The sequence below is a fragment of the Urocitellus parryii genome, chromosome 10, assembly GCF_045843805.1.
Source record: "Urocitellus parryii isolate mUroPar1 chromosome 10, mUroPar1.hap1, whole genome shotgun sequence".
NCBI classification, from domain to species: Eukaryota; Metazoa; Chordata; class Mammalia; order Rodentia; family Sciuridae; genus Urocitellus; species Urocitellus parryii.
Window position 1 is genome coordinate 58,714,000 of NC_135540.1, and position 24,928 is coordinate 58,738,927.

The window sequence follows — 24,928 nt, forward strand, 5'->3', positions numbered from 1 at the left end:
TTTTACTATGGTAGGAACTTTTATTTCCTGATTATGAATGAAATTAGATACTTTTCTTATATTATTAGCCATCCTGTTTCCTCTTGTGTTAAATAGCTGTTCAAGTCTTTTGTACATTTTTTTCCTACTATGTAGTTGATCCTTTTCTCATTGATTTATACAAATTCTTCATATATTCTGGACAGAAATTGTTAGTCAGTTTCCAAAGTTAAAAATACTTTCTTCCAGTTTGTGATTTGTCTTTTCACATGCTTTATGGTAATGCCTTACAAATCAGAAGTTAGTCTTTTAATTAATTAAGTATATCAGTTGTTTCCCTTACAATTTATTTTTTTTTTTCTAATTTAAAAAAACTCTTTCCTAAACAGAAAAGATAAGAATATTATTTTTTAGTGATCTCTTTGAGATGTTGTATTGTTTTATCTTTCAACTTTAAGCCATGAGAACTGATTTCTTAAAACTAACCAATTAGTTCAATGCCATATATTAAGTGCTATTAAAAAAAATCAAGTTTCCATAATGCGGGTCTCTCTTAAGATTCACAATCTTATCTGTAAGGTTGATTGTGTTGGTGCCAATGACTTTTGTATAATTTAATATAATTTTGCATTAATATTTGACACATAGTATAACACTCTTGTGGTTAGTCAGCTTCTCATCACAGTGACCAAATACTTAATACAACTTAAAGGAAGAAAGATTTATTTTGTCTTATGGTTTTGGAGGCTTCATTCCACAGTCTTGACAGACGTCTTGCTTTTGACCTGAGGTAAGGCACAATATCACGGCAAAAAGGCATGGCGGAGGAAAGCTGCTTACTTCATGACAGCCAAGAAGCAGAAAGAAAGAGAAACAGGAAGAGTTCTCAAGGGAATGCACCCAGTTACCTACTTCCTTTAACCATGCCCCACCTGCCTATAGTTTCCACCATCTCCCAGCATTCCACTCAGCCTTCAACAGATTAATCCTCTCATGATGTAATGCCCTCATGATCCAATCACTTCCCCGAGGTCCCACCTCTGAACATCGCTACCCTGGGGACCAAGCCTTCAACACATGAGCCTCTGGAGGACATTTCTTATCCAAAGCATAACAAATCTCCTTTCCTTCTGTTATTTTTTATATGATGTGCCTGTGCTACTTTTGAACTTTATTTTTCCATATAAATTTTCTTTTTCTTTTCTTTTTCTCCTTTTTTTTTTGGGGGGGGGGCAGTGCAGGGGGTAATGGGGATTGAACCCAGGGACAATTAACCACTGAGTCAAATCCCCTTGTTTTGTATTTTATTTAGAGACATGGTCTCACTGAGTAGCTTAGTGCCTCGCTAAATTGTTGCGGCTGGCTTTGAACTCACAATCTTCCTGCCTCTGCCTTCTAAACCGCTGGGATTACAGGCATGCTCCGCTGTGCCTGGCCTCCCTATAAATTTCCGAACCAGCTTGCTAGGTTACACATGAAACACAAACACACACACACACACACACACACACACACACACACACTTATAGCCCAGTTGAGATTTTGATTAGAGTTGTATTAAGTTCCAGATTAATTTGGGAAAATTTCATATCATAATAATATTGTGGTTTTGGCCACAAACACTGAGTATCTCCTTAGATAATTAGATTATTTTAAATGTTGTTCAGGGTCGGGATTATTTTAAATGTCTTTCAGGTAGTTCAGTGGTAGAGCACTTGTTTAACATGAATTAGGCCCTGGGTTTTATTATACCTTATGTGTTTTATACCTTTAAAATGATTTATTTTATTAAATAACATTCCTAGCCATTTACTGCTTACTATTTTGCCTAAAATGGGATTTTTGGTTTAATAAACAATTGACAAAAACTTATTGCTCAAGCAACATGTTCCCAGTGTATTTTTTGTAGGAAAATTTTTTAACTACTGATTAAATTTCTTTAAGATTATAGAACCAGATGTTTCTTATTTCTTCTTGATTTCTTTTTTTTTTAAAAAGTGTTTTATTAGTTATTGATAGACCTTTATTTATTTATTTATTTATTTATATGTGGTGCTGAGAATCGAACCCAGTGCCTCACACATGTGAGGCAAGTGCTCTACCACTGAGCCACAACCCTAGCCCCATCTTTTCTTTTCTTATATTTTATAGGATTTGCTCATTTTATTGACCTTTTCAGTAGCAAATGTTTCCAATATTTTATTAGCTCTGCAAATATCTCTCTGAATATCTTCTCCACAAATTTTCACTCCTATTTGTGTCCTCTATCTCTAGATCAAGTTTGCCTGTAGTTTTCTGAGTTCGTTGCTGTTTTGAAAGAGTCATTATCTTATTTTGTTGATCATCTTATTAAACGTTGGGCTTCTTATTTCATTCATTTCTGCTCTATTTATTTTCTTTTACTTGGTTTTATTTTATTCTTTTATTCATTTTCTTACTTTTTTTATCTGAACTTAACTCAACTTTCCATCATTCCTGATTTCTACTGTAAGTATGTATGCTATAAATTTCCTACATTCCACTTTAACTGAACTCTACACATTTGATGGTAGTATTTTTTTATTTTTAATTGTTTTTTAATAAATGACAGCAGAATGTATTACAATTCATATTACACATATAGAGCACATTTTTTATATCTCTGGTTGTATATAACATATGTTCACCCCAATTCATACATGTACTTTGGATAATGATGTCCATCATATTCCACCTTGATGATATAATTCTGATATAATATGTTCTAATTTCCCTAATGATTACTTCCTTGACCCACAAGTTATTTAGAAGTATATTATTTCCATGCATATGGAGGGGTTTTTTTCCAGGCATTTTTTGTTATTATCAACTTAACTGCTTTTTGGTTATACAATGCCATCTGTACAATACTAATCCTTTGACATTGGTGAGATTTTTTTACTCTTGTAAATGTCCCAGGTATGCTTGAAAATCATGTTTAATTGTTGGGGATATTATTCTATAAATACCTATTAGATCAAGTTTACTACTTGTGATGATCAAATCAATTATTCCATTACTGAACTTTTTTTTTGATCTGCTTTGTATTTTAGTTTGTATGAGAGGTGTATTGTATTCCCACTATGATTATATATTTGTGTGTCTTTCTTTATGACTTTTTTTTTTTTTGAGGTGAGGTTCTTACTGTGTTGTCCAGCTGCCTTGAACTCCTGGGCTCAAGTGATCCTCTCTCCTCGGCCTCCCCAGTAGCTGGGACTATAGCTATGCACCCCCATACCTGGCTTGTGGCTTTGTTTCATTTTGTTTTTGCTGTTTTGCAGTGCTGGGGATCATGGCTTTGTGGATGCTAGGCAAGCACTCTAACTGAGCTATATACCCAGCCTGTGGATTTTCAATTTTCACCTCCGATAAATTGTGGTTATACTATTAGATGAATACTAGGTTAGAATTGCTATGCCTTCCTGGCAAATTGAACCATGTATTATCATGATCTTTTTATCTTTGGTAAAACTTTTTCCCTTAAAGCCTATTTTGTCTAATAGTGATATAGCTACTTCACTTTCTTTTACTGTTATTTTTCTTATTCTTATATGTCTCTTATGTATTTTTTGTATTCTTTGGGTATCCTTTCCATATTCTTATATGCTAGTAAAATCTATGAAGCTGTTTTTTATATCTTTTAACTATAGAATTTAGTTCATTTGCATTTATTGGAAATGTTGATATATTTAAAGCTATTTCTACCATCTTATTTTGCTCTTTATATTCTGACTCTTCTCTATTATTTTTTTCTTTTATTAATATTGCTTTGATTTAGGATATTTTGTTTCATTCACTTTTTTCTTTTAATAGTTTCAAAGTTACATGCTTTATCTCAGTTTTAAAAAAATTATGTTAGAAATCTTATCACACTAAATTAATCTCTCCCCTCCACCTGATTAATTTAAAGGTCTTTTGGAACAATTTAACTTCCATCACTCTCTTCATGACTTATTTGCATTTTGTGGTTATATGTACATTTTATGTTTTTCAATTTATTAATTATTTTTTAAATTGCAAACAAAAATTCTATATATTTGCAGTGCTCAACATGGTATTTTTGTGGTTGCCAACCCCCCAATGATTTATTTGAAATTTATTTTTAAATATTTGGTTATTTATTACTATAAAATTTGAGAATGCAAATTACACTTCCAGTTATATTATATTCAAATGCATTCAAAGATGAAATCATGCATGCATCTCATATTGCATTCATAGATATGCATTCAAGTGTAATTTGAAACTCACAAAATAACAATATTACATGTAAAACTAGACATAAAATAATTTTTTCAAATTATATTTATTCAGAAATAATTTTCGTGGGCTTGGACTCAACTTGCAACATCCTCTTAAGAGCACAAATCCAATCTGGCATGCAGCTCAAATAAACACCACTCCTTCCAGTCTTGCTGGTAGTCCAGCCACACAATATGTACATATGGAGAACTCATCCAGGGGACAGAAAAATCAATCCTGCCACCATCAATGAAGCTAATCAGATTTTTTTTTTTTTTTTTGAGAACTGGTCATGAACCCTGTCTTCTACAACTACTGCTATGTGTTTTTGAGGCATTAATTTGCCACGAAGAGAGACACACTGGCTCTGGTTTCCAAACATAATTTTTCTGGGATGAGGATAAATGAGATGATGTGTACTAGAACACTCTAACAGGTAGATAATGTTGTCAACATTCATGTTATGACTTGCTTCTAGAGGTTTTATTCCTTATTCTTGTACTCACAAGAATACAAGAATATGTTATGCCAATATGTTAAAACTGAGCAGAAAATTCATCCACAGTATGTTAGGCAGCTTTTCATTGCTGTGACCAAATGTACCTGACAAGAACAACTTAGGGGAGGAAAAATTTATTTAGGGCTCACAGTTTCAGAAGTCTCAGTCCATGGTCCGCCAACTGCACTGCTGTGGGCCTGAGGTACAACATGGCGTTTTGAAATACGTATACATTGGCTAAATCAAGATAATTAACACACACATTAGTTTACATACCTATTTTTTGTGGTCAGAACACAAGTTTTCTTAGCAATTTTCAAGTTTAAAATATAATATTATGAACTATAGTCACCATATTTTATAGATCGCTTGAGCTTTTTCCTCCCATCTAAATAAAATTTTGTAACCTTGAGCTAATATCTGCTCAAACTCCCCCACTACCAACCCCTGGTAACCACCATTCTTCTCACTGCTTCTAGAGTCCCACATTGTTTAGATTCCACATATAAGATAAATCATGTGTTATTTGTCTTTCTCCATCTATGTAATTTCCTTTAATGTAATGTCCTCAAGCTTCATATGTATTGTCACTGATGATGGAATTTCCTTATTTTTTTAAAGCTAAATATGATCCTATTGTATATGTGTGTGTGCATATGTATATACCTTTTTTATTTATTTTGTTTCATTTATTTATTTTACTGATTTTATACATTATTTTCTTTAGCCATTCATCAACGGATACTTAATTGCATATTTCGGTTATTGTGAATGCTGCAATCAACATAAGATTACAGACATCTCTTCCATATATTGCTCTCATAGCTTTATACACTCTACATTTGTTTATATTTAACCAATCTGCTGTTTCTATTGCTTTTTATTTTTCCTTGAATTCCAAGCCCTTTGTCTGTGATCATTTTCCTTCTATCTATCTGAAGTACACATTTTAGAGATTTATTTAATAAGGATCGGTTGATATTTCTTTCAAAATATCTTTATGTTGCAGGGTATTTCCCCCCCCCAGTATTATTGAAGATACTCTTCCACTGATTTTGTAGTTGTTGTTTTGTTTGTTTGTGGGTTTTGTTTTGTTTTCCTTGGTTTCCACTGCTCCTTTTAGGTCATTAGCTACAAACTCACTGCATTTCTTTGGTGCTAATTCTTTTTCTCCAGCTGCTCTCAAGATCTTCATGTCTTAGGTTTTTCTAGTTTCACTGTATTTGTAGGTAGGGATTTTTATTTATTTGTTGTCCTGCTTAAGGGTCATGGATTTTTTTTTATTATTTCATTATTCTGTTGTAAAAGCTCTTTGTCACTGTTTATCCAAATATTTCTTATGTCTTCCCCTATTATTCCCATCTGGGACTCTCAGTCCTATGCTACATCTTTTGTAAAAATAATTTCATATTTCTTAAGTTTCCTTTTGTATTTGTGACACCTTTGTCTTTTTCTTTTGAATTCTTGGTGATATGTTCTAATATATCACCCAGTCCAAAAATTCTATCTTAAGTGAGAGCTAAAATTTATCAAATCTATCCATTGATTGAATTTAATTTTTTCAATTATTACATTTTCATTTCTAGAAATTCTGGTTCTTACTCAATTTGCTATACTTTATATATAGTTTGTAACTCTTTACTCATATTTTCAATATAATTGTTTAGTTTGCTAAACAATTTTAAATTTTTTCAATTTGTTCTTTTTAGTTATACATGACAATAGAATCTATTTTGATACATTTATGCAAGCATGGAATATGTCTTATTCTAATTAGGATTCCAGTCTTGTGCATGTATACAATGTTGAGATTCACTATGGGGTGTGTGTGTGTGTGTGTGTGTGTGTGTGTGTGTGTATAGAGAGAGATATACATACATACATATAATAAGTCAGTCCTCCAAAAAACAATGGCAGAATGTTCTCTCTGAAGCTAACCCATAACAAGGAGCAGTGGGAAGAATAGAAGTTCAGTGTATTAGACAAAGGGGAATGAAGGGAAGGAAGGTGGAGAGGAATAGGAAAGAGAGTGGAATGAATTTGACACAACTTTCATACATATTATATATTTCATATATATATATACATATTTATTTCATATATTTCATATATATATATATATATATATGTGTGTGTGTGTGTGTGTGTGTGTGTGTGTGTGTGTGTATACATACTTTTGGTGTTATTTCAAACTCTCCTATTCTCCAAAACAGTGAAAGCCAAAGTTTAAGTTCATGGAGTTTGGCAGATACCTCAAGGCAAAGGCTACCTTCTGTGTTGCAGTTAAGCTTTTAGGTTCAAGTTTTCATTCGTCTTCTTTGTTTGCCATTTCATTGATACATTCTAAAGATTTAAAGATGTTTTTCAAATAATTTTAGTTGTTTTCTGTGTGTGTCAGAGAGTCTTCATATTGCTAGAAACAGAAGTCTCTTCTTTGGTAACTGAGTAGTTTCCTTCTTCTTTTGCCTGCCTCCCCTCCTCCCTGTTTATGCAGTTTTAAAATGCTAACAAATGGCTGTAACTCGAAAAACATCTGAGCCCCACATTTGCTTTACCCTCCAATCAGATTTCTCTTTCTCCTTATTTCCCCATTTCTATCCTCAATCAGTGCAAAAGCATCATGGTAAGACTTTGTGCATACAGTGCCCAGGAGGGGGGGATGGTAGAAAAGGTTAGATTGTCATTGTTCATGCCTGATTAAAGAAATTCTTTTTTTTTTTTTAACCAGGGATTGAGCCCAGGGGCCCTTAACCACTTCGCCACTTCCCCAGTGGTTTTTATTTTCTATTTTGAGACAGGGTCTTGCTAAGTTACTTAGGGTCTCATCATTTGCTGAGGCTGGCTTTGAACTTGCCATCCTCCTGCCTCAGCCTTCTAAGCCTCTGGGATTACAGGTGTACATGCCTGGCTAGAAATTTTATTCTTACTGTTGTAAATTGGAGACCTGAATTCATTGCCTCACTGAAAAAAATTAATAAATGATTTTAAATGTAGATGAAAAAGTAGTTTTAGAATACTTATTCATGTATATAGGAATTACATAGGTTCTGTGTATTTGATGGAGAATTTAACTAACAATTAAATTCTAACACAGATAATTTAAATTGAGCTTTTGGAATATAATCATGTGTAATATGCCTTATGTAGTTAAACACATTTGTGTCTTATCCCTCTGCTATAGTTTGGACCTTGAATATCCCCTGAAGTTATATTCCGCCCCCCACCCCCAGGTGTTAAAGGCTTGGTCCCTAGGGTGGTGTTATTGGGAGGTACTGGAAACTTTAAGTGAGGTCTAGTGGGAGGTCTTTAGGTCATTTAAGGTGTGTCCTAGACAGGGATTGTGAGACTCGAAGCTTTTTCCTCTCTTTCTCTCTCTCTTTCCTCGTAATGAGGTGAGCATTTTTGCTCTGCATGTACCCTGCCCTGGTGGGCTGCCTCAACACAGGCCTAAAGTACAGGGGCTAATCAATTATGAACTGGAACCTGAAAAAGTCTGAGTCCGAATAAACCTTTTCTCTGTACAAGTTAATTAACCAAAACATTTTTTCTGATAGTCATAAAAAACTAACATACCCTCAAATTATAAACTCCTTGACACTATAGTTCATATCTTATGCTTTTTTATACTTTTCCCACATCTTTTAGTTTGGGGATTCAGTGGCTGATGAAGTTTTATAGAGGTGGCCGTCAGTGGAGCATGGAACTCCTTTGGAGTCCATTATTTTCCCTGATCTACTCCCTAATGGAGGAAAAAATCTAGTGAAAAAGACTCAAACATATATGCCCAAAGAAATAAGGTTTTGAATAATCTACTTCCTCCTCCTCCTCCTCTCCTCCTCCTCCTCCTCCTACTCCTGCAACTCCTCCTCCTCCTTCTCCTCCTCTTCTTCTGTACTACAAATTGAACCTAGACTACTTTACCACTGACCTACATCCCCACCTCCTTTTAATTTTCGATTTGGGGATTAAAATTAAAAGTTGCCCAGGCTGTATCTCTAACTTGCCATCCTTCTGCCTCAGCCTCCTGAGTCACTGAAATTATAGACTTCTTGCTTCTTTTTCATGATGGCTCATTTGTCAGTTATCCTATACTCAGCCACTCAATTGAACTCTAAATCACCAATAGAACTGAAGAATGCATATGTCAAAGCCAACCACAGACTGTATGGACACATGACTATTCAGCAATGCATGGCATGTGTACCTTAGGGTGTAGGATTCTAACTTTGTTGGGTATTTAGTGTTTTTCTAGAGTTTTCTGAATGTTTGATTGCTCTCTCTCTGGCCCCTTTTGGTGTGATTTTTATAAAAAACACAAGCATTTTAACACATACACAGCATGTGTTAAAATAGAAAAAAAAATAATCCATAGGTTACAAAAAATGACTGGGAAACTTCTCCTTGATTTTTAGAACAATGAACAGCTCACAAAAACGCCACAGTTCAGAGGAGCAAAAATTGTTTTGTGTTGAAATTGAAAATGATTCTTTTATAAATGAAGTTGATCAAAATTTCCAGCAGGACCATTGCCTGAAGGAAAGTGTCCTGGGCTCCAGCCTGTTATGCCTAACAATGAACCACACAAGTCTGGACAGATGGTCAGATTCCAAAGTGTTTCTCATGTTACACTATTTTCTTCCCATTAACTCCCCTGAATTGTGCAGGGGAAAGGGAAAATGCTGTAACATTTGAAAAGTATAAAGAATATCTTCAGTACATTTTGGAGAGTCACAAATATTAAACATGATCTTAGTAAACTCTTCTTTTTTAGAAATGTATTCCTGGGCAAAATATGTTTGCTTCCTGTGGATAGCGTGATTTATCTTCCTTCTACCTAGAAATATAAAATAGAAGATGCATTTCTGTAGTTGACTAGGCTGTCTCTTCTCCGTTTCCCTCTCTCAACATTAAGTAACATTATCCATTCGGTTTTGAACTCCAGTGAGGCAGAAAACCTGAGGCTCGTTTTTAACATCTCATGCAGCATCCAGCATCAATACTGCCCTTGCTCCCTAAACAGTTCTCAGATACGTCCGATTTTCTACATTTCTAATACTATCATTCTGGTCCAAAGTCCTGATAGCTCTCACCTGGATTATTGCAATAAGTACCCGTCTTATCTGCCTGCAGTGACCTTCTCCTATTCGCCCATCTGCCAATAGGCACTGCAGCCAAGACACAGCGATCTTTTCCAAATGCAAATCTGGTCATGGGTCTTACGGCCATCAGAAATTAACATTATCACTTTTAGGGTCAAGACAAAATTCCTTACCTGGTGCACACAGCCCTGCATGGCCCTTCCTTACCTCTCCAGCCCCACCTTTTAACTCTAGGCTACCCAACACATCCCTTTTCTATTCCCTCTGTTTTTCCTTCTCCAGAAGGGTCGTTCCCCACTGTTTTCAACTTCATTAAGCCCTATTCCTCTTTCAGAGAGTAACTCAGGCATTACGTCCTCAGGGAAGCCTCCCCTGACCTGCCCTAGCTTTATTCAAATAATTAGGTCAAGTCCTGTTGTTTGCCCCTGTGGAACCACATATCTTATCTTTCACAGCACTTGGACAAAAAGGAGAGATTTATGATGCTTTGCCTCAGGACTGGGGGTTTCAAGTGAGGAAACAGGAGCAAAGGAGTATATTTATTTAATAATCAGACCCCTAAAATTCAAGCCATTATTTCTAAACCACAAAGAAAAATATACATAAACATATTGTATCTAAGATTTCTCAAAAGAACTAGGACGGATAGGGTTGGGGACATAGCTCAGTGGTAGAGCACTTGCCTAGCACATGTAAGGCCCTGGATTCAAGCCCTTGCACAGCAAATAAATAAATACATAGAATGGAATAAAGCCCTTCAAAAAAAAAAAAGCTAGGGATTTTCAATAAATAGCAGAAATTCTTCAGCAATAAATAAGTTCATTTGTCTGCATTATGACTGAGTATATAATTTAAGAGCAAAAAGCATCTTAAAAATTGTTTAAACCATGCTTCCATGGAAAAAATATATGAGAAAGGTAAATCTCAAAATTGACTCTCATGGGCCTCACAGTTCAATGACAAGAGTATGAAGCGGAAGAATTAGTCAACAAACTGACAAACTGTTGAGCACCATTGTTTGCATTGGTTTCCTTTTTCAAGGTCCTCTTTTCATTACTATATACTGTCCCTGCTTAAACCATTTACATAAACACAACAATTAAAATGTAATTGTCCATTAATTATAATTTTGCTTTTAATTGACAAATTGAAACCATATGTTTCCTGTGTACAACATTATGCTTTGATTGTATTTATACACATACATTGTAGATGGCTAAAACAATCTATAATATGAATTTACCTCACATACTTACTTTTGTGGTGAAAACACTTAAAATATCTTACTAGTTTTCAACTACACAATATATTATCATTAACTGTAGTCACCATGCTATATAATATTGATCTCTTAAACTTATTTCTCCTAATGAAAATCTGTATGCTTTGAACAACATGTCCTCAGCCCCACCACCCATCAACTCTCAGTACACACTTGCCCATCTACTGCTTCTATGGGTCCAACTAAAGACTGCTTTCTACCCTAACAGGATGATACAGTACCAGTAAAACTTTATGGAGAGCCTTTGAACAAAGGGATGATGTGGGCTATTGAAGTTATATTAGAATGCAGTCTGATTTTTTGGTACACAAAACCAGCTCTTCATATTCCTTTATTTCACCTCTCTTTGTATATTAAGTCCTAAACAAGAGATACTAGGAAAGAAGAGTCTTCTTCTTATTTTAAGGCTTGAAGAAAAATGAGTGTACAACTCACCCACAGCACATGCCAAGAAAGTTTGTTCATAACTTTCTCAAACACCAGATGCATTTCTCAGTCTCTGGACTGTCCTCTCATTTAACCAGTCTCTCCCTCTTCCAAGGATCAGTGAGAATGGGACATTATTATTACATGGCTGCTTGCCCACTAAGTCCACTAATAAGCTCTTTTCTTGGTAACAGTAGTACTCAGAAGGGATGGACATGTTCTCCTGTTCTTTGCAATAGCAGTACAATAATAAAATTCCATCTACCCTTTCTACTTGGTTCGTCTTATAACTAGGCAGACTAATGGCCAGATTGCAGCACAAAACTTTGTGACTTATAGACATACATTGGAAACCATTCAGTCCAACAACTCAATTTGTGCAAGAATGCTTTTCGAAACACCCTAAACAGAAAAGAGATTAAATTCATACTTAGGCTTAAATCCTTCAAGTAACTAGTTCCTTGTGTGAAAGCTCTTTAAGGTAACAAGAACTTTAAATTCAAGAACTCTGCTTGTGTTCATCAACAAATACATGACTATTTTTAACAAAGCAAGCCTGTGATATCCTCAAGCTTTATTTTGGCAGTAAAGTGTATATAAATTCTTTAAAACCAAGGCCATTGGGTAACAGTGTACTTTTTAACCTTACACAATAATTCACTGCTTGTATATTTTCAGCAATTACATCAGTTACAAGGGTTAGCTCAGAAACAGAGGGACTGAAACCATCCAGGAATCTGTTACTCTCTTCTTTTTCAGATTCTCATACTTTGATAATTCAATTCTATGTGCACTAGAAGAGTGTCTAAACCAGACAGAAGCTCCCCTATCCATTCTGGGAAAGTCAGAGAGAGGATAATTTCCTTTGTTCTGTTTACAAGGTACTACTTTAATTAATGAAGATGAAAAAGAGATTTATTAATCAAAGAACTTTTTTTTCTATTTTTTGGTCAAGAATTTTTGTACTTTCAGTGAGTTATTTTGGTCTCAAAATTGCCGTGACTGCAATAGTTCATTACATCACACTCATATTTGCATGAGAAATCTCTCCAATGTTTATATGTTACATGGCAACATAAGTAGATTCTTCCATCTATACGATCGATTTACCCATACGATAGTACTAGGAAATTGGGTTTTCCAGGGTATCACTCCTTTATTTTACTTGGCGGTGTGCCTGGCAGTGAAGAGCTTTAAATTCGACATCTGTCATTGCCTATCTTGGTCCAAATTATATCATGCTAAATAGCATGAAGAAGTCTGCACAGTCGGGAAGTCAGTAGGGGGGTTATGAGTGGTAAACTTCATATTACTACATGCTTATGGGTGAACATTAGAACTGTCAGCCACGTGCTTCCTGTAGATTTCCAGAAAGGTAGAAAGGGTAGTGCCACTGGGATCCAGAGGCACTGACATACATGAAGAATGCAGAAGATACATAAATCATGGCGGACATTCATTCCATTTGGCCCCCTGTGATTCCACCGACATCACTGTGGGTAACCGGGGTCTGCATGGGGACCCTCTCCCTTCTGCACTCGATGCTTCTGAGGTGCTGCCAATCTAAACCAGACCCCGCAGTCATTTCACACACTTCCCTAATAACGTCCTCAGGGGCTGTCATGTATTTTCATGCGTTTGCCCTATTATCCCTCCCTGCTTGAGTCTTACAGATAATTGATGATACTTCAGTTAATCATCTTTCTCCCTCTTTTGTTCACCAGGTACCTCAGCCTTCAAGGGTCTCCTTTATTGAGAATCGATGTCTTCTCCTAGGTAATTGATCACCGTAGACCCAGGGACACTCGATTCATCGTCCGGGGAGGGTAATCATCATGAATAATCATAAAGCTGTAGCTGCACTACTGCAAGAGTGCAAGCAAGTGCTGGACCAGCTCTTGTTGGAGGCGCCAGATGTGTCAGAGGAGGACAAGAGCGAGGACCAGCGGTGCAGAGGTGAGGTTCTGCTGGGAGGCACCAGGGGTGAGCCAGCAGGTTCACTCCCCTCTCCCCTGCCTGCACGACACGTTCTCATCTCTGCCCTATTTTTCTTCTCTTGGCAGATGACCACCGAGAGATGAGTGGATTTCTAGGGCATGAATGGGATGTGGGCTACAGGCGGACAGGCAGGGGAGGAAGCCCACTTTGTCCCAGTGAATTGCTGTCAGTTCTAATTTTAGGCTTCAGTAAACACGAGGCTACAAGAAACAGTTTAGTTCAAGAAGAACAAAGGGTCCAAGTTGGCTGGTGCACGTAAATTTCAATTATTAAAAAATTGAAGTAACTTCTGAATGGTGGCTCATACTTTTTTTCAAACAGGGATTTTGTGCTTCATCAATTTCCATAGACTTCTACAGTTTCCATAAATATGTCATCTCACCAGCCCCATCTCTCTTTTCTTGGTCACCAACACATAGTAAAATAAACCCACTCATCTCTACAAATAGCAATTGCATCATGCTCAGGATTTAAGATTTTGGCTTTGAGCTCATTTTGTAGTTTGTTCTCTTCATCGTTATAGATAAGTCATCAATTGGGAAGTCTCAATCAAAGTCTAGAAAGTGAAAACAATCTTTAGTTCTTCTTTGACCCATTGTGGAGAGGCAACTCTCTGTATTTAGGTTTCCTTTTTATCATATAATTAGATTCTGATGAACTTTTCATATTTTTTTGTATTTTTTAGTGTCTTGCTATTTCACGCAAAAGTAAGATTCCCAAATGAAATGCACACTCACCGAGTCCTTTTGTTGTTCATTATGTAATGGAGGAATGTTCTGAATGCTTTCTTCATCACTTTCTTGTATAAAAGTACATTTTACAGGGATACTTTAAAGCTCTTGTGGGATCGATTATGGGTTTCCTTTTGTTTGACTAGCCAGGTGCCCCCACGTGTGACTTTGCTTGCATATGCTTAGCCCGATATCACCAACGTTTTTTGATGTCAGACCCTTGTCAGGGAATGGCAGGTTCCTGGGCATCTACTGAAGATGCCTTGTTGCTGGTCCTAGTTCTCCCCCGGGGGCAGTGCGTTCCTTGTGTGGAGTCGTTTCTACTCAAGTTTTTCTCTTGACCACTTACCCCATCTCACGCTTTGGGTTCTCAACCCAAATTCCCTTAAGCTTTATGTTCTCCCTAGTAAAGCCTCTGAGCCCCCTGATCGGGTAGCATTTTCTTCCCGAGTGTCACAGAATGGGAGAAATAATCAGTTTAGTTACAGATAAGGCAAATCACGGCTGTCAAATCACTAAATTAGACACGGTCCTCCAGGTAAGCTCTGTGGGGAGATCAGTGATCGCAGAGGCAGAGGCGGCGGCTACCGGGTCGGATTTGACAGTCTGGTGATGGCTGAATCCCGTAAACCGATGGAGAGGAATCTTCCTGGGCAGAGCCACCCAGGACCGCAGCTTCCCCACCCCCGCGGCCGAGCCGCGTGCTGCACCGCAGCGCAGGCGGTTGACCGCGCGCGGGGCGGAACGCGCGCCCTTAGCCTGGCAGGTGGTTTCTGAGCATCTCCAGCAGGCGGGTCCTGCCACCACCGATGTCGTCAGCTCTTGTGCCCCCGAGAGAAAGGCATTAGTACAGGGTCACTTCTGGCGGCAGGGCGAGCCAGCGGGCTCTGAAACACAAACAGTGGTTTTTATGTTTCTCCCTTCCACCTCTCAACCACATCCGGGGAGCAGAAACTGAAGTCCAAAGAGATCATCTTTTACAGATGTATTTTAGAGGCATCTTTTCTTTCAGTGTGTTCCACTGGACTGCTCATGGTCTGGCATGATCTGTAGGGAAGAGGTGGGGTGCAGGAGGAAAACCTGAGCTGTAAAGAATAAGCCTTCTCCATTTTGATGAAGCCATTTGGAAAGACTAAACTACTCAGTCCAAAGGGCGATGAAGATCTGGGAACCCAGAGATTACATTTCTGCTGTCATGAGGCGACTTATGTTCATCACAGTGTCCAAATAATTTACCAAACTGGGACACTTTTGAGACAGAAAGGGACACTATTGATAAGTACCCTAGGACGACACAGGACCCTTCTAAGCAAACAGGACTGAATGGTCATCCTAATACCCTTGAAGAAATTTTCTCTACACATATATCAGAAACATTTTCAGAAGCTACAATTTGGTCTGTGGCAGTAAGAGCCAGCTTTGCCAGCAGACTGTGATCCCACAGGTCCCAGATGTCAGGGTTCCACTTTCAATGTGGGAATTGCTGTTGCAGAGTATTGCAGAGTCGGTGCTCAGGAGCCCCAGGCTGCTGAATACCAGGAGTGGGGGGTGTTCAGAGTGACACTTATAAGTCATTATAAGTGTCAATCAGTGCAGATAATTCACTGGTGTGGCCTATATGATATCCCCTTCAATGTCAAGCAGTCCTTTCCTGACAGGAAACTTCCTTTCCTTTGCCTAGTTGGCAAGTTAAAAAAAAAAAAAAAAAAAACATCAAGAACTAAGGTACAGTTAGATTTTCTTCCTTCTCTTCTTTTGGTTTTTGTTCTCTCTGTCATATCTCTTTTGCCCTATTCAGCATGCCTCATGTAGACACAACAGTAACCACATCTTTTAACCATGATGGTCTTCTACCCATCATGATGTGATTTACAAAAGGAATGGGACATGAGACATGATATCTGTTTGCAGGAAGCTCCCAGCCCAGTGAGACAGACAGGTGTAGTTAAGGAGGAGGTATGAAGGCTGAAAGGAGCAAGCACCTGTGGTTTAAGAGCACAGAAAGGTATTTTCAAGTCCTCTTTGAGGTCATGGTAAGCTGGAAAATGACAACCTTTGCATTGAAGACTGAAGGTAGTGGGTCTGAATTTGATCGTCAAGGCATTGAGTGAGAGGGATACAGTCAGAACAGGATGTACAAAATTCAATAATTAAAGAATTTTATACAAGGCAATAGCCTGATCTATCTTGTTTTTAGGGGAAAAAGGGGGAGATCAAAAATAAAGAAGATGATCCAGAGAGGATATGGAGAAAAGGAATACTTTTACATTCTTGTTGGAATTGTAAAATTAGTACAACCACTATAGAATCAATATGGAGGTTCCTCAAAAGACAAAAAATGGAACAACCATAAGATCAGGCTATGCCACTCCTCAGTATTTATCCTAAAGAATTAAAGACATCATACTATAGTAATACATGCATACCCATGCTTATAGCAGCACAATTCACAATAGCCAAACTATGGAACCAACCTAGATGTTCATCAGTGGGTAAATCGATAAAGAAAATGTGGCATATGTATACAGTGGAGTTTTAATCATAAAGAAGAGTGAAATTATTTCATTTGCAGGAAAATGGATGGAACTTGAGAACACTATCTATGTTAAGTGAAATAAGTCAAACTCAGAAAGTCAAGAGTCATATGTTTTCTCTCCAATGTGTCAGGTAGAGAGGAAAAAGGAAAAGAAAAGCAGGAAGTGGGAAGGAATCTCAGGAAAATCCAAGGGAAATCAATAAAGTAGAAGAAAATAGCCACGGGGAGGAAAGAAGGGAGGGAAAGGAGAAATACTGGGGAATAATATTGGCCAAATTATATTGTTATAACATGTCTATGTATGAATATGTGGCAATGAATCCCACCACTATGTATAATTGTCGGGCCCCAATAAAAAATATGGAAAAATAAGGAATATTCGGTGAAATTATAAACAGCAATTCAAGCAAAAATTATTGAAAAAGAAGAGGAGGAAATGAGTTTTAGAAATGACAGGATTCAACAACCAGTTAGATTCAGGGAGACAGAGAAAGTAAATGTCTAGACTAATGTCTGAGCTTCAGACTTGGGTGATTTTGTGCATGGTGGTACCATTCATCAAAAAAGAGAATATGAGGGGAAATAAGTTCAGAAAAGAGCTGATGAGCTGAGTTTTGTACGTGTTCAGTGTGAGATACCTGCAAGATAAGTACCACGAGATTTATAGCTGGCAATCATGTATATAGGACCATGGTCCTTTATCCAGAACCCTGAAGATCACAGGTACTTCAAAATTCAGACTTTTCCCAATGGGAGGAGGGTCTTTGGGTACATATGTTTCTATTCATTGTTGAAACAGAAGGTAGGGTGGCAGCTAAGATAGACATCAACCTTTTTTTTTTTTTAAGCAAAACTTCTAAATAATCTCACTCAGTAGGATAATTGGGACTATAAATTGCCCTACCCAATTCAAGTCTAGTTTGGATTGTAAACATAAGGAGAATTTTCTACTTTCCAGAGATTTGGGGGTTTCTGGATTTTGGATAGAAGACTGTGAACCAGTAGGAATAGATTTGGTGCTCACTGAGAGATTTAAACATAGCCACTAACATGAAATTAAGGCTGTTTCACATTTAATTAATCTCTCTTCAAATCTCATCTGTGTTTTTCATATTGATTGTCTGGACTCAAGTGTTGTCCATGGTGAAAGAATGAGATGGGGTCTTAAAGAAGCAAAAAGAGGTTGAACAAACTTACGGTTTACATTACCCAGCTGCCACAAGCCCACAATACCATTCCATTCCAGTCCCTTTCTCATTTTACAGGGAAAATAATATTTCCTCCATTCCTTTCTCTGATTCTTCATGCAGAGATAGTCACTGAAGTGCTTTACTTCCTGCTAAAAACCTTTCTTAATGCCTGACTACCCCAATTTACCTGTAGGGCAAAGGAGAGCAGGGCCACCCCTGACAGATAGCTCCTTGCTATTATTCTTTGAGTCAGAAGCAACAGCTCAGACCAGCCACAAGAACTAGGGAAAAGTGTTTTTGCTACTGAGGTGCTTCATCATAACACGGGGGAGTTCAACAGCCTTTTCTTTGACTGCAATTTCCTTACCTGAACTCTGACCTCTGCAGCTTCACTCCCCAGCGAGTTAAGGACCCTGATCCAGGAGGCGAAGGAAATGAAGTGGCCCTTCGTGCCTGAAAAGTGGCAGTACAAACAAGCCATGAGCCCAGAGGACAAAACAAACCTGCAGGATGTGATTGGCGCCGGGTTGCAGCAGTTACTGGTAGGAAGAGCTCCACCACCTGCCCCTCTGACATCCCCAAGTGAGGCCTTTAGTCTCTAAGTGGTCTAATAGATTACATTTCTTTGAAGCAAAAGACAGTCCCTATCTTTATGGTCTGCTCTGCCAGATTGACTAATGTAGGGGAAATTGCTGTTCGAAAAGCATCTGCCTGGAAGATCTGATGTTGGAAAGGCATACCTAGTAAAAGTGAACAAGGGTGGTGGGTGGGTCCAATATGAAACCTGTCATCCTGAACCATTTAGGCATCCTTGGTGAACCAAAGCAGTTTTGATTCCACAAGGCCTCCAAGCATTCTTATTTTAAAATGCCACTTTCTAAAAGTTGGGTAGCTTTAAAAAAATAAATTATGCACTGCCTCATCAAGGTGACTTGCTGACTAAACTGTTGAAGTTTAACAGTAATTGAAAACATAATTTAAGCCCTCCGAATTAATCATAATTTAATAGAGGCCATCAAAAACATATAATTCAAGTCCTCCTGTTAGGATTTTATTTGACACTTTTTCAAGCCTCGGGATATTTCAAAACATCATTCACTATCTCTGATGGTATTTAGGCTCAACATTCTTTATAGCAACAGGATTTCATGGTTTATATGAGATTGTTGGCTCTATTTTCTTAACAGTGTTTCTCCTACACCAATTCATCTAATCACCACTTTGGTTTTGAAGTCTCTGCTTGGTATTGACACTTGGTTGATGTAGTATGATTATTCCTATATGTTTCTAACTATTGATGAAAGTCAGATTCACTTGGTATTAAGTGGTACAATTGACTTCCATCCAGTTTTCATAAAATCTGAAAGAGAATAATAAATGTAATAGTAACTATTTATTAATATTATGTTTTCTATTCTGTTTGTCTCTGCCATATTTTGACTCCCACACCTAAATATAAAATCAGGTCCATATGAATGTGGATTAGTTTATATCCCTTCCCTGGATCCCACCTGGGGTTTTATTTGTTCCCTTAACTTCTCATGTTTAAGGCTGTTTGGGAAGCATCAGGTCAAGGTCATTGACATGCTTATCCTCAACTCATCTATCAGAAATGAATTCAGTGGATACCTCTACTCCAGATAGGAGAGAACTTCAGGAACAGCATAGGAACCCTGGTTAGGGCTAATAATTCAGGCTTAGATTAGGTTCTGGGGATTTTTTTTTTTTTTTTTTTTTTTTTTTTGGTGGTGGTACTGAGAATCAAGCCCAGGGCCTCATTAATTATTTTGTTTTATTTTTATTTTTTAAATTTTTTTTCCTTGGTGGTACTGTAGATTGAACCCAGGGGCACTTTACTACTTGAGCTACATTGCCCAGACCTTTTTCAAAATTTTATTTTGACACAGGGCCTCACGCAGTGGCTGAGACTGTCCTCAAACTTGAGATCCTCCTGCCTCAGCCTCTGGAGTAGCTGGGATTATGGGCATGTGCCACCATACCCAGCCCATTTTCCTTTTTAGTGACATTGTTTTTGTGCCTACATTCTTTCAGGAGGTTGTCAAGGAAGCCTACTGGCTTATAGGTATTTTTTTCATCACATAAAATTTCCTTTGTTTGGAGATCAGGCATTAGAACAATGACAACATCCCAAAATTTCTACTCTCTCAGTTTACATGGGATTGTGTTTTGGGATCATCCCAAAAATAAATGTATAGAAATTGTCCTTAACTATTGAAGCATAAATCTAGGAAAGACCCCTTGATCTATGGACATTCAACAGCACATTTAGGGACTTACCAGAAACAGTGAAACCTCCACTTCTCTCATACCCCCGACAAAACTAAACAAAACAGGTTAAGCAGACTGGAGATGGCAAGCCCAGGAAAAGTGAGTACTTGGAAAGAATGCAGTGTTGAGCCAGCAGTTTTAAATAAATGTGGTTGGTATTAGTGGAAAAGTGGAATGAAATAAGTATAATTTTTTAAATCACTATTGAGTCTGCAAAGTGTTTGCATGTGCATAATCTCATTTAATTTCTCAAGATAGCCTTATGGTGGTTATCACCGTTATTATCTTCATTTTACAAAGGAGGCAACTAAGGTGCAGAAAGACAAATTTGTCCAAGGGAACGGAGGAGTATATGGGAGAGCTTTGACTTTTAGCCTCCTCTTTTTTCCAATCCCAGTTTTCCATCAGGAAGCCCTGAGATGTGTTCAAGCAGACTGTCCAGGAGACCTCCTCTAGAAGGAGTCTGTCCAACAAGACAGCCACTAGTTGCATGTGGTTCTTGAGTACTTCATAGTGCTAGGCCATATAGGATTAAATGGAACAAAAAGTTTCCCCCTTTTTTCCCCCTGCAATACAACAGCATTAGAATATAAACTACTAATGGAGAGGAAATAAAATCCAAAGCCTAGAGGGAAGGGAAATGCGGTGTTTACAAAGTATTTTCCATGAGACATTAGAGTGGATGCTCACCCATCATTTATAGTTTTATTGACTTTTTGTTAATTCCTATGAAGACAGCCACATGTGGCCAGGGCCACCATTCTACTGGACAGTGCATCTCTACTTCAGTGCTTTTTACAGCGAGACCTCCCAAGCACAGTGTCAGAATCCCACAGGAACTTGGAAATTCCATATCTTGGGCCCCCATCAACAATCCTCTACACAATCAAAAATCCTGGGAGTGGAAACTCAGCACTTAGCATTAGACAAGGGCTCCAGATGATTATGAAGGCTGAAGTTTGAGAACTGCTGCCCTGAAGAAAAAAAATAGAGGGGAGAATGAGAGAGAAAGGCAGATCCTTAATGGAGAGGTGAGGACCAAAGGGACAAGGTAAAAAGAAAAGGAGAATCCCAAGTGAAAACTGAGACCAGCCGAGAAAGACATCTCTTCTCCATCAATTCTGGGAGTTGTTGCTTAAATGGGAGCTGCTCTGGAGGAGCCCACCAGAGCTTCCCTTGCTCAGGGAGTCCTTGTATGATTAGGCTGGTGGCACAGGGAATGCTACAAGCCTTCCTGGGAAACTGAGAGCAGAGTGGCTGTGCTGAAAGCAGTCCCGGCTTTGACCATTGGGTGAGAAAGTTCCTCTGACTTGGAACATAGGGTGAGGCATCTTTGGGACGTAGCACACCACTGTTAACAGGCTTTCACTTCTCTGGTTTCATCCTGCAATCACCAGTTTCGCCTCCCTGTTTCCAAAGTGGGTAGCAACGTTAGTTGAAAAATTGAAGCTGATGTTTTTAGACTCTGGAGTCTCCGTGCATCTGGGGGTTAATGTGAGCTGGGAGAGGAGCTGTTCAAGGTTGTTGAACTGTTTTTAGAGCACATTCATCACTCTCTCACTACGCTTCTATGTATTTCACAACTGTGGAAACAGAGGCACCGAGAATTGAAGAAGTTTGTGTCCGGTTCACAAGGTCACTCAGTGGCAGCTCTAAGAATCAGTCCATTAGGCCTCCTTTAGTCCCTAAGGTATTTAATCTGGGAGCTTTTTGAACTCTGAGCATCATTTTCTTTAGCTTACCCAGCAAGCTATAAATTAGGAACCACACCTCCTAAGACTTTTAGGGCACTTTCCTATTGTGCCAGACCCCAAGTGCACAATTGCTAAACCACTCTGTTTGTAAATACAGAGAACTATAGCGCCCTGTGGGCCAGGCTCTCTCCAACTCTCACTGCTTTTAATATCTTAGCTTGTTTAAAAAAAAAAATAGCTTGAATAAACTCCATGGCTCATTTTTGTCCCAGTACACCATCAGTTTCAACCTCACAACTTAATGAAGCTGAGTGGCCACGTTTTAATAATGGACAAGTTGTGAGTTTCCACTCTGACATAAGTAATAGTCAAAGGCCCATGAGTTGGTCTTTTCAGTCCTTATTTTTTTTCTTACAGTTTGTTTATGACTTTGTGTTTTGTTTTGTTTTGTTTTTAACCTTGACATGGAATCTTTCCCATAAAAATCCCCCTCCTTTAAAAAAAATTAATATTACACTTCGAGGATAAAATACTGTGTCATTCAGTTAATTCCACAAATAACAGCAACATAAAATACATAAGAAAAAGGTAAAATCAGAACTCTTTTTCACAGTTACCGAACTGGTGAATTTCATGGTCATTTATAATGTTCTCAGCCTGAACTTTATCAAGAAAAAAAAAATTTATGTGTGTTTTGTGCTTTGCTTTCTTCTCAACACCCCTCCCCAGACCCTCCCCCCCCTGCCCCACACCCGGCTCCCTCCCTCCTCCCCCACCCTCCAATCTTTTTCCCTTTGGTGTGTGGCCACAGACAGAAATTTATGGCAGGGGTCAACCTCCTTTACACTGCACACAAAGCTTGCTGACTTGAGAGAGTTTGTCCCCCTCTCCCAGAAAAAACACCTGCAGTACGCTCCCCAAGAAACCTGGAGAGATGGGAGATTAATGTGGCTGTAATAGCCGGGCAGTGTTCTGGGTATTATGCCCTCTCCCCAGGTAGATGGGTCTTTTCCGAGATGATACCAATTATTTATTGCTGAAACATCTGTTGATAACTGCAGCTGCCCTTGTAAAACAAAGCATATCGTAGGGTCACAGGCTATGGGGACCTAAAATCCTGCCTCATGCTAGCTTCAGTCTATTCAGCAACACCCTCGAGTCCGTGGGTTACCATCCTCTCTAATGTCTCATCGTGCCATGGAAAATACTTTGTAAACACGGCACTGCCCCTTCCCTATAGGCTTTGAAGTATTATTTCATCTTCATCGGTAATTTATATTCCAGTGCCATTGTACTGTGGGAAAAAGAGGGGGAACCTTTTTGTTTTCCATTTAATTGTATATCGCCTGACACTTTGACCTGTATTATTAGTATTAGTCAGAAAAAGGATTTTCTCCCTCTCTTATTTAAAAATAAAATTTCAAGGGAAAGTAAGCACTCCTTCAGCTCTTTTCACTCAAAACAATGTTTACACTCTGAGAGGGAAAGATGAAAAGCAGGAGCAACTTTTTTCAAGTGCCGGAGAAGGGCATTTCAGTTTTTGAAAGAGAACAGTAAGGCCCTTATAAATATCATTCAGTAAAACCTTTGATGGATTTTTCAAAAAGTACTGAAGGCCGTTAGCATGGTTTCTAAGCCAGGCTTTGGGCTGCAGCCGTGCAGGGCCAACTAGGAAAGCCCATCCTGCCTCCGAGGTGCCAGGGAAGGAGGACACCCGTCTCCAGGTGGATGCCACCTCTGGGATGTTTTGCAGTAACTTTCACTCTTCTGAAAGGAACAGTTCCTTTCACAATCAAAAGGAAATCTGAAAACAGAGCTTTTACAAGGGCAAGAAAAGGCGCATTTGGGTTTCTATGTATATAGCAATTGGGAGCAGAATTGTCTGATAGACCCCAATTTTGAAATTCCTACACAGAGTTGGGGGTCCTGAGGCTGGCAGGGGACTAGTGTTTCTCCCCAACCTGTTTCTTGGAGGAAGAGGCCTGCTCTAAGGCAGCCCTGAATTTCCTATGGCGCCTCCTCAAGGAAAAACAGGGGAATTAATGTCTATGATCTGACACAAAAGCTCATCTGAGGTGAGGGGAAGCAGGATCAGAATGAGGGTACCTTTTTCCACTGCCTTTTCTATTTCTGGAAATACGTAATCTGCTGGCCTATGTGCCACAAATATTCTTTAAGAGTTTTTTTTTTTTTTTTGCTACCTAGAAGAGATTTGAATATAGAATTCCCCTCCACGTACACACAAATTAAAATGTTTAGTTATTTTCTTTTGCTATTTGGAGTGGAAAGCCTTTGTGGATAAATACATTTTGATAAGTTCAGCTTTCAGAATATTTTTCTAAGGTGCTTCTTTAGATAACCTTGGTCCCTCCAACTTGATATTTTTATTTTAAACTATATAATATATAAAGGGGCAAGGATTAAGGCATATATAAGTGTGAATAAATATACGATTTGGCCCATTGTAAAACTGCAGGAAAATGCTTCCCAAATGTCTAGTGTGACTAATTTGGGAGCTGAGAAGATGGAGGAAGACCTTCAGCAAAAGAACAGAAGTATGAACTTATTAGAAAATGAAATGTCAAACTGAAGAAAGATGGGTACATGGTTGTGAGGACTAGGTAAGAAGGTGAGGCACTATCAATGGGATCTAAAATCCTGCCTCATGAATAAAATACTTCCCATGAATAAGCTCTTGATTAAAAGATGTTCTTAAAACCAATGTACCTCATTTATCCCTGGTGCCAGTCTTCATATTAGTAATAGAGGATTCAAAAGCAGTAGCAGGTACCATTTGGATTATGATTCATTCAGTAACTGATTTTCTCAAATGTGTTTCTCATTTTCTACTGAGTGACTTGGGGCTATAATAGGGGATTTAAACCATATATTTATTTATCCATTCAGAAAGATTTCATTAAGTGCCACCATGTGCCAGGCATTTG

General features: G+C 38.2%; 1 protein-coding gene across 1 annotated transcript in view; it reads left to right on the forward strand.

Annotated features, from left to right (window-relative positions):
- Alpk1 (alpha kinase 1) overlaps positions 1-18,602 on the forward strand; it is a 68,675-nt gene extending 50,073 nt beyond the window's left edge. The window contains exons 3-4 of the mRNA XM_077803076.1: positions 13,270-13,501; positions 18,388-18,602. Of these exons, the coding sequence (XP_077659202.1) occupies positions 13,381-13,501; positions 18,388-18,602 (336 nt within the window). The 5' untranslated portion in view covers positions 13,270-13,380. The remainder of the gene's footprint in view (positions 1-13,269; positions 13,502-18,387) is intronic.
- Positions 18,603-24,928: the final 6,326 nt, after the last annotated feature.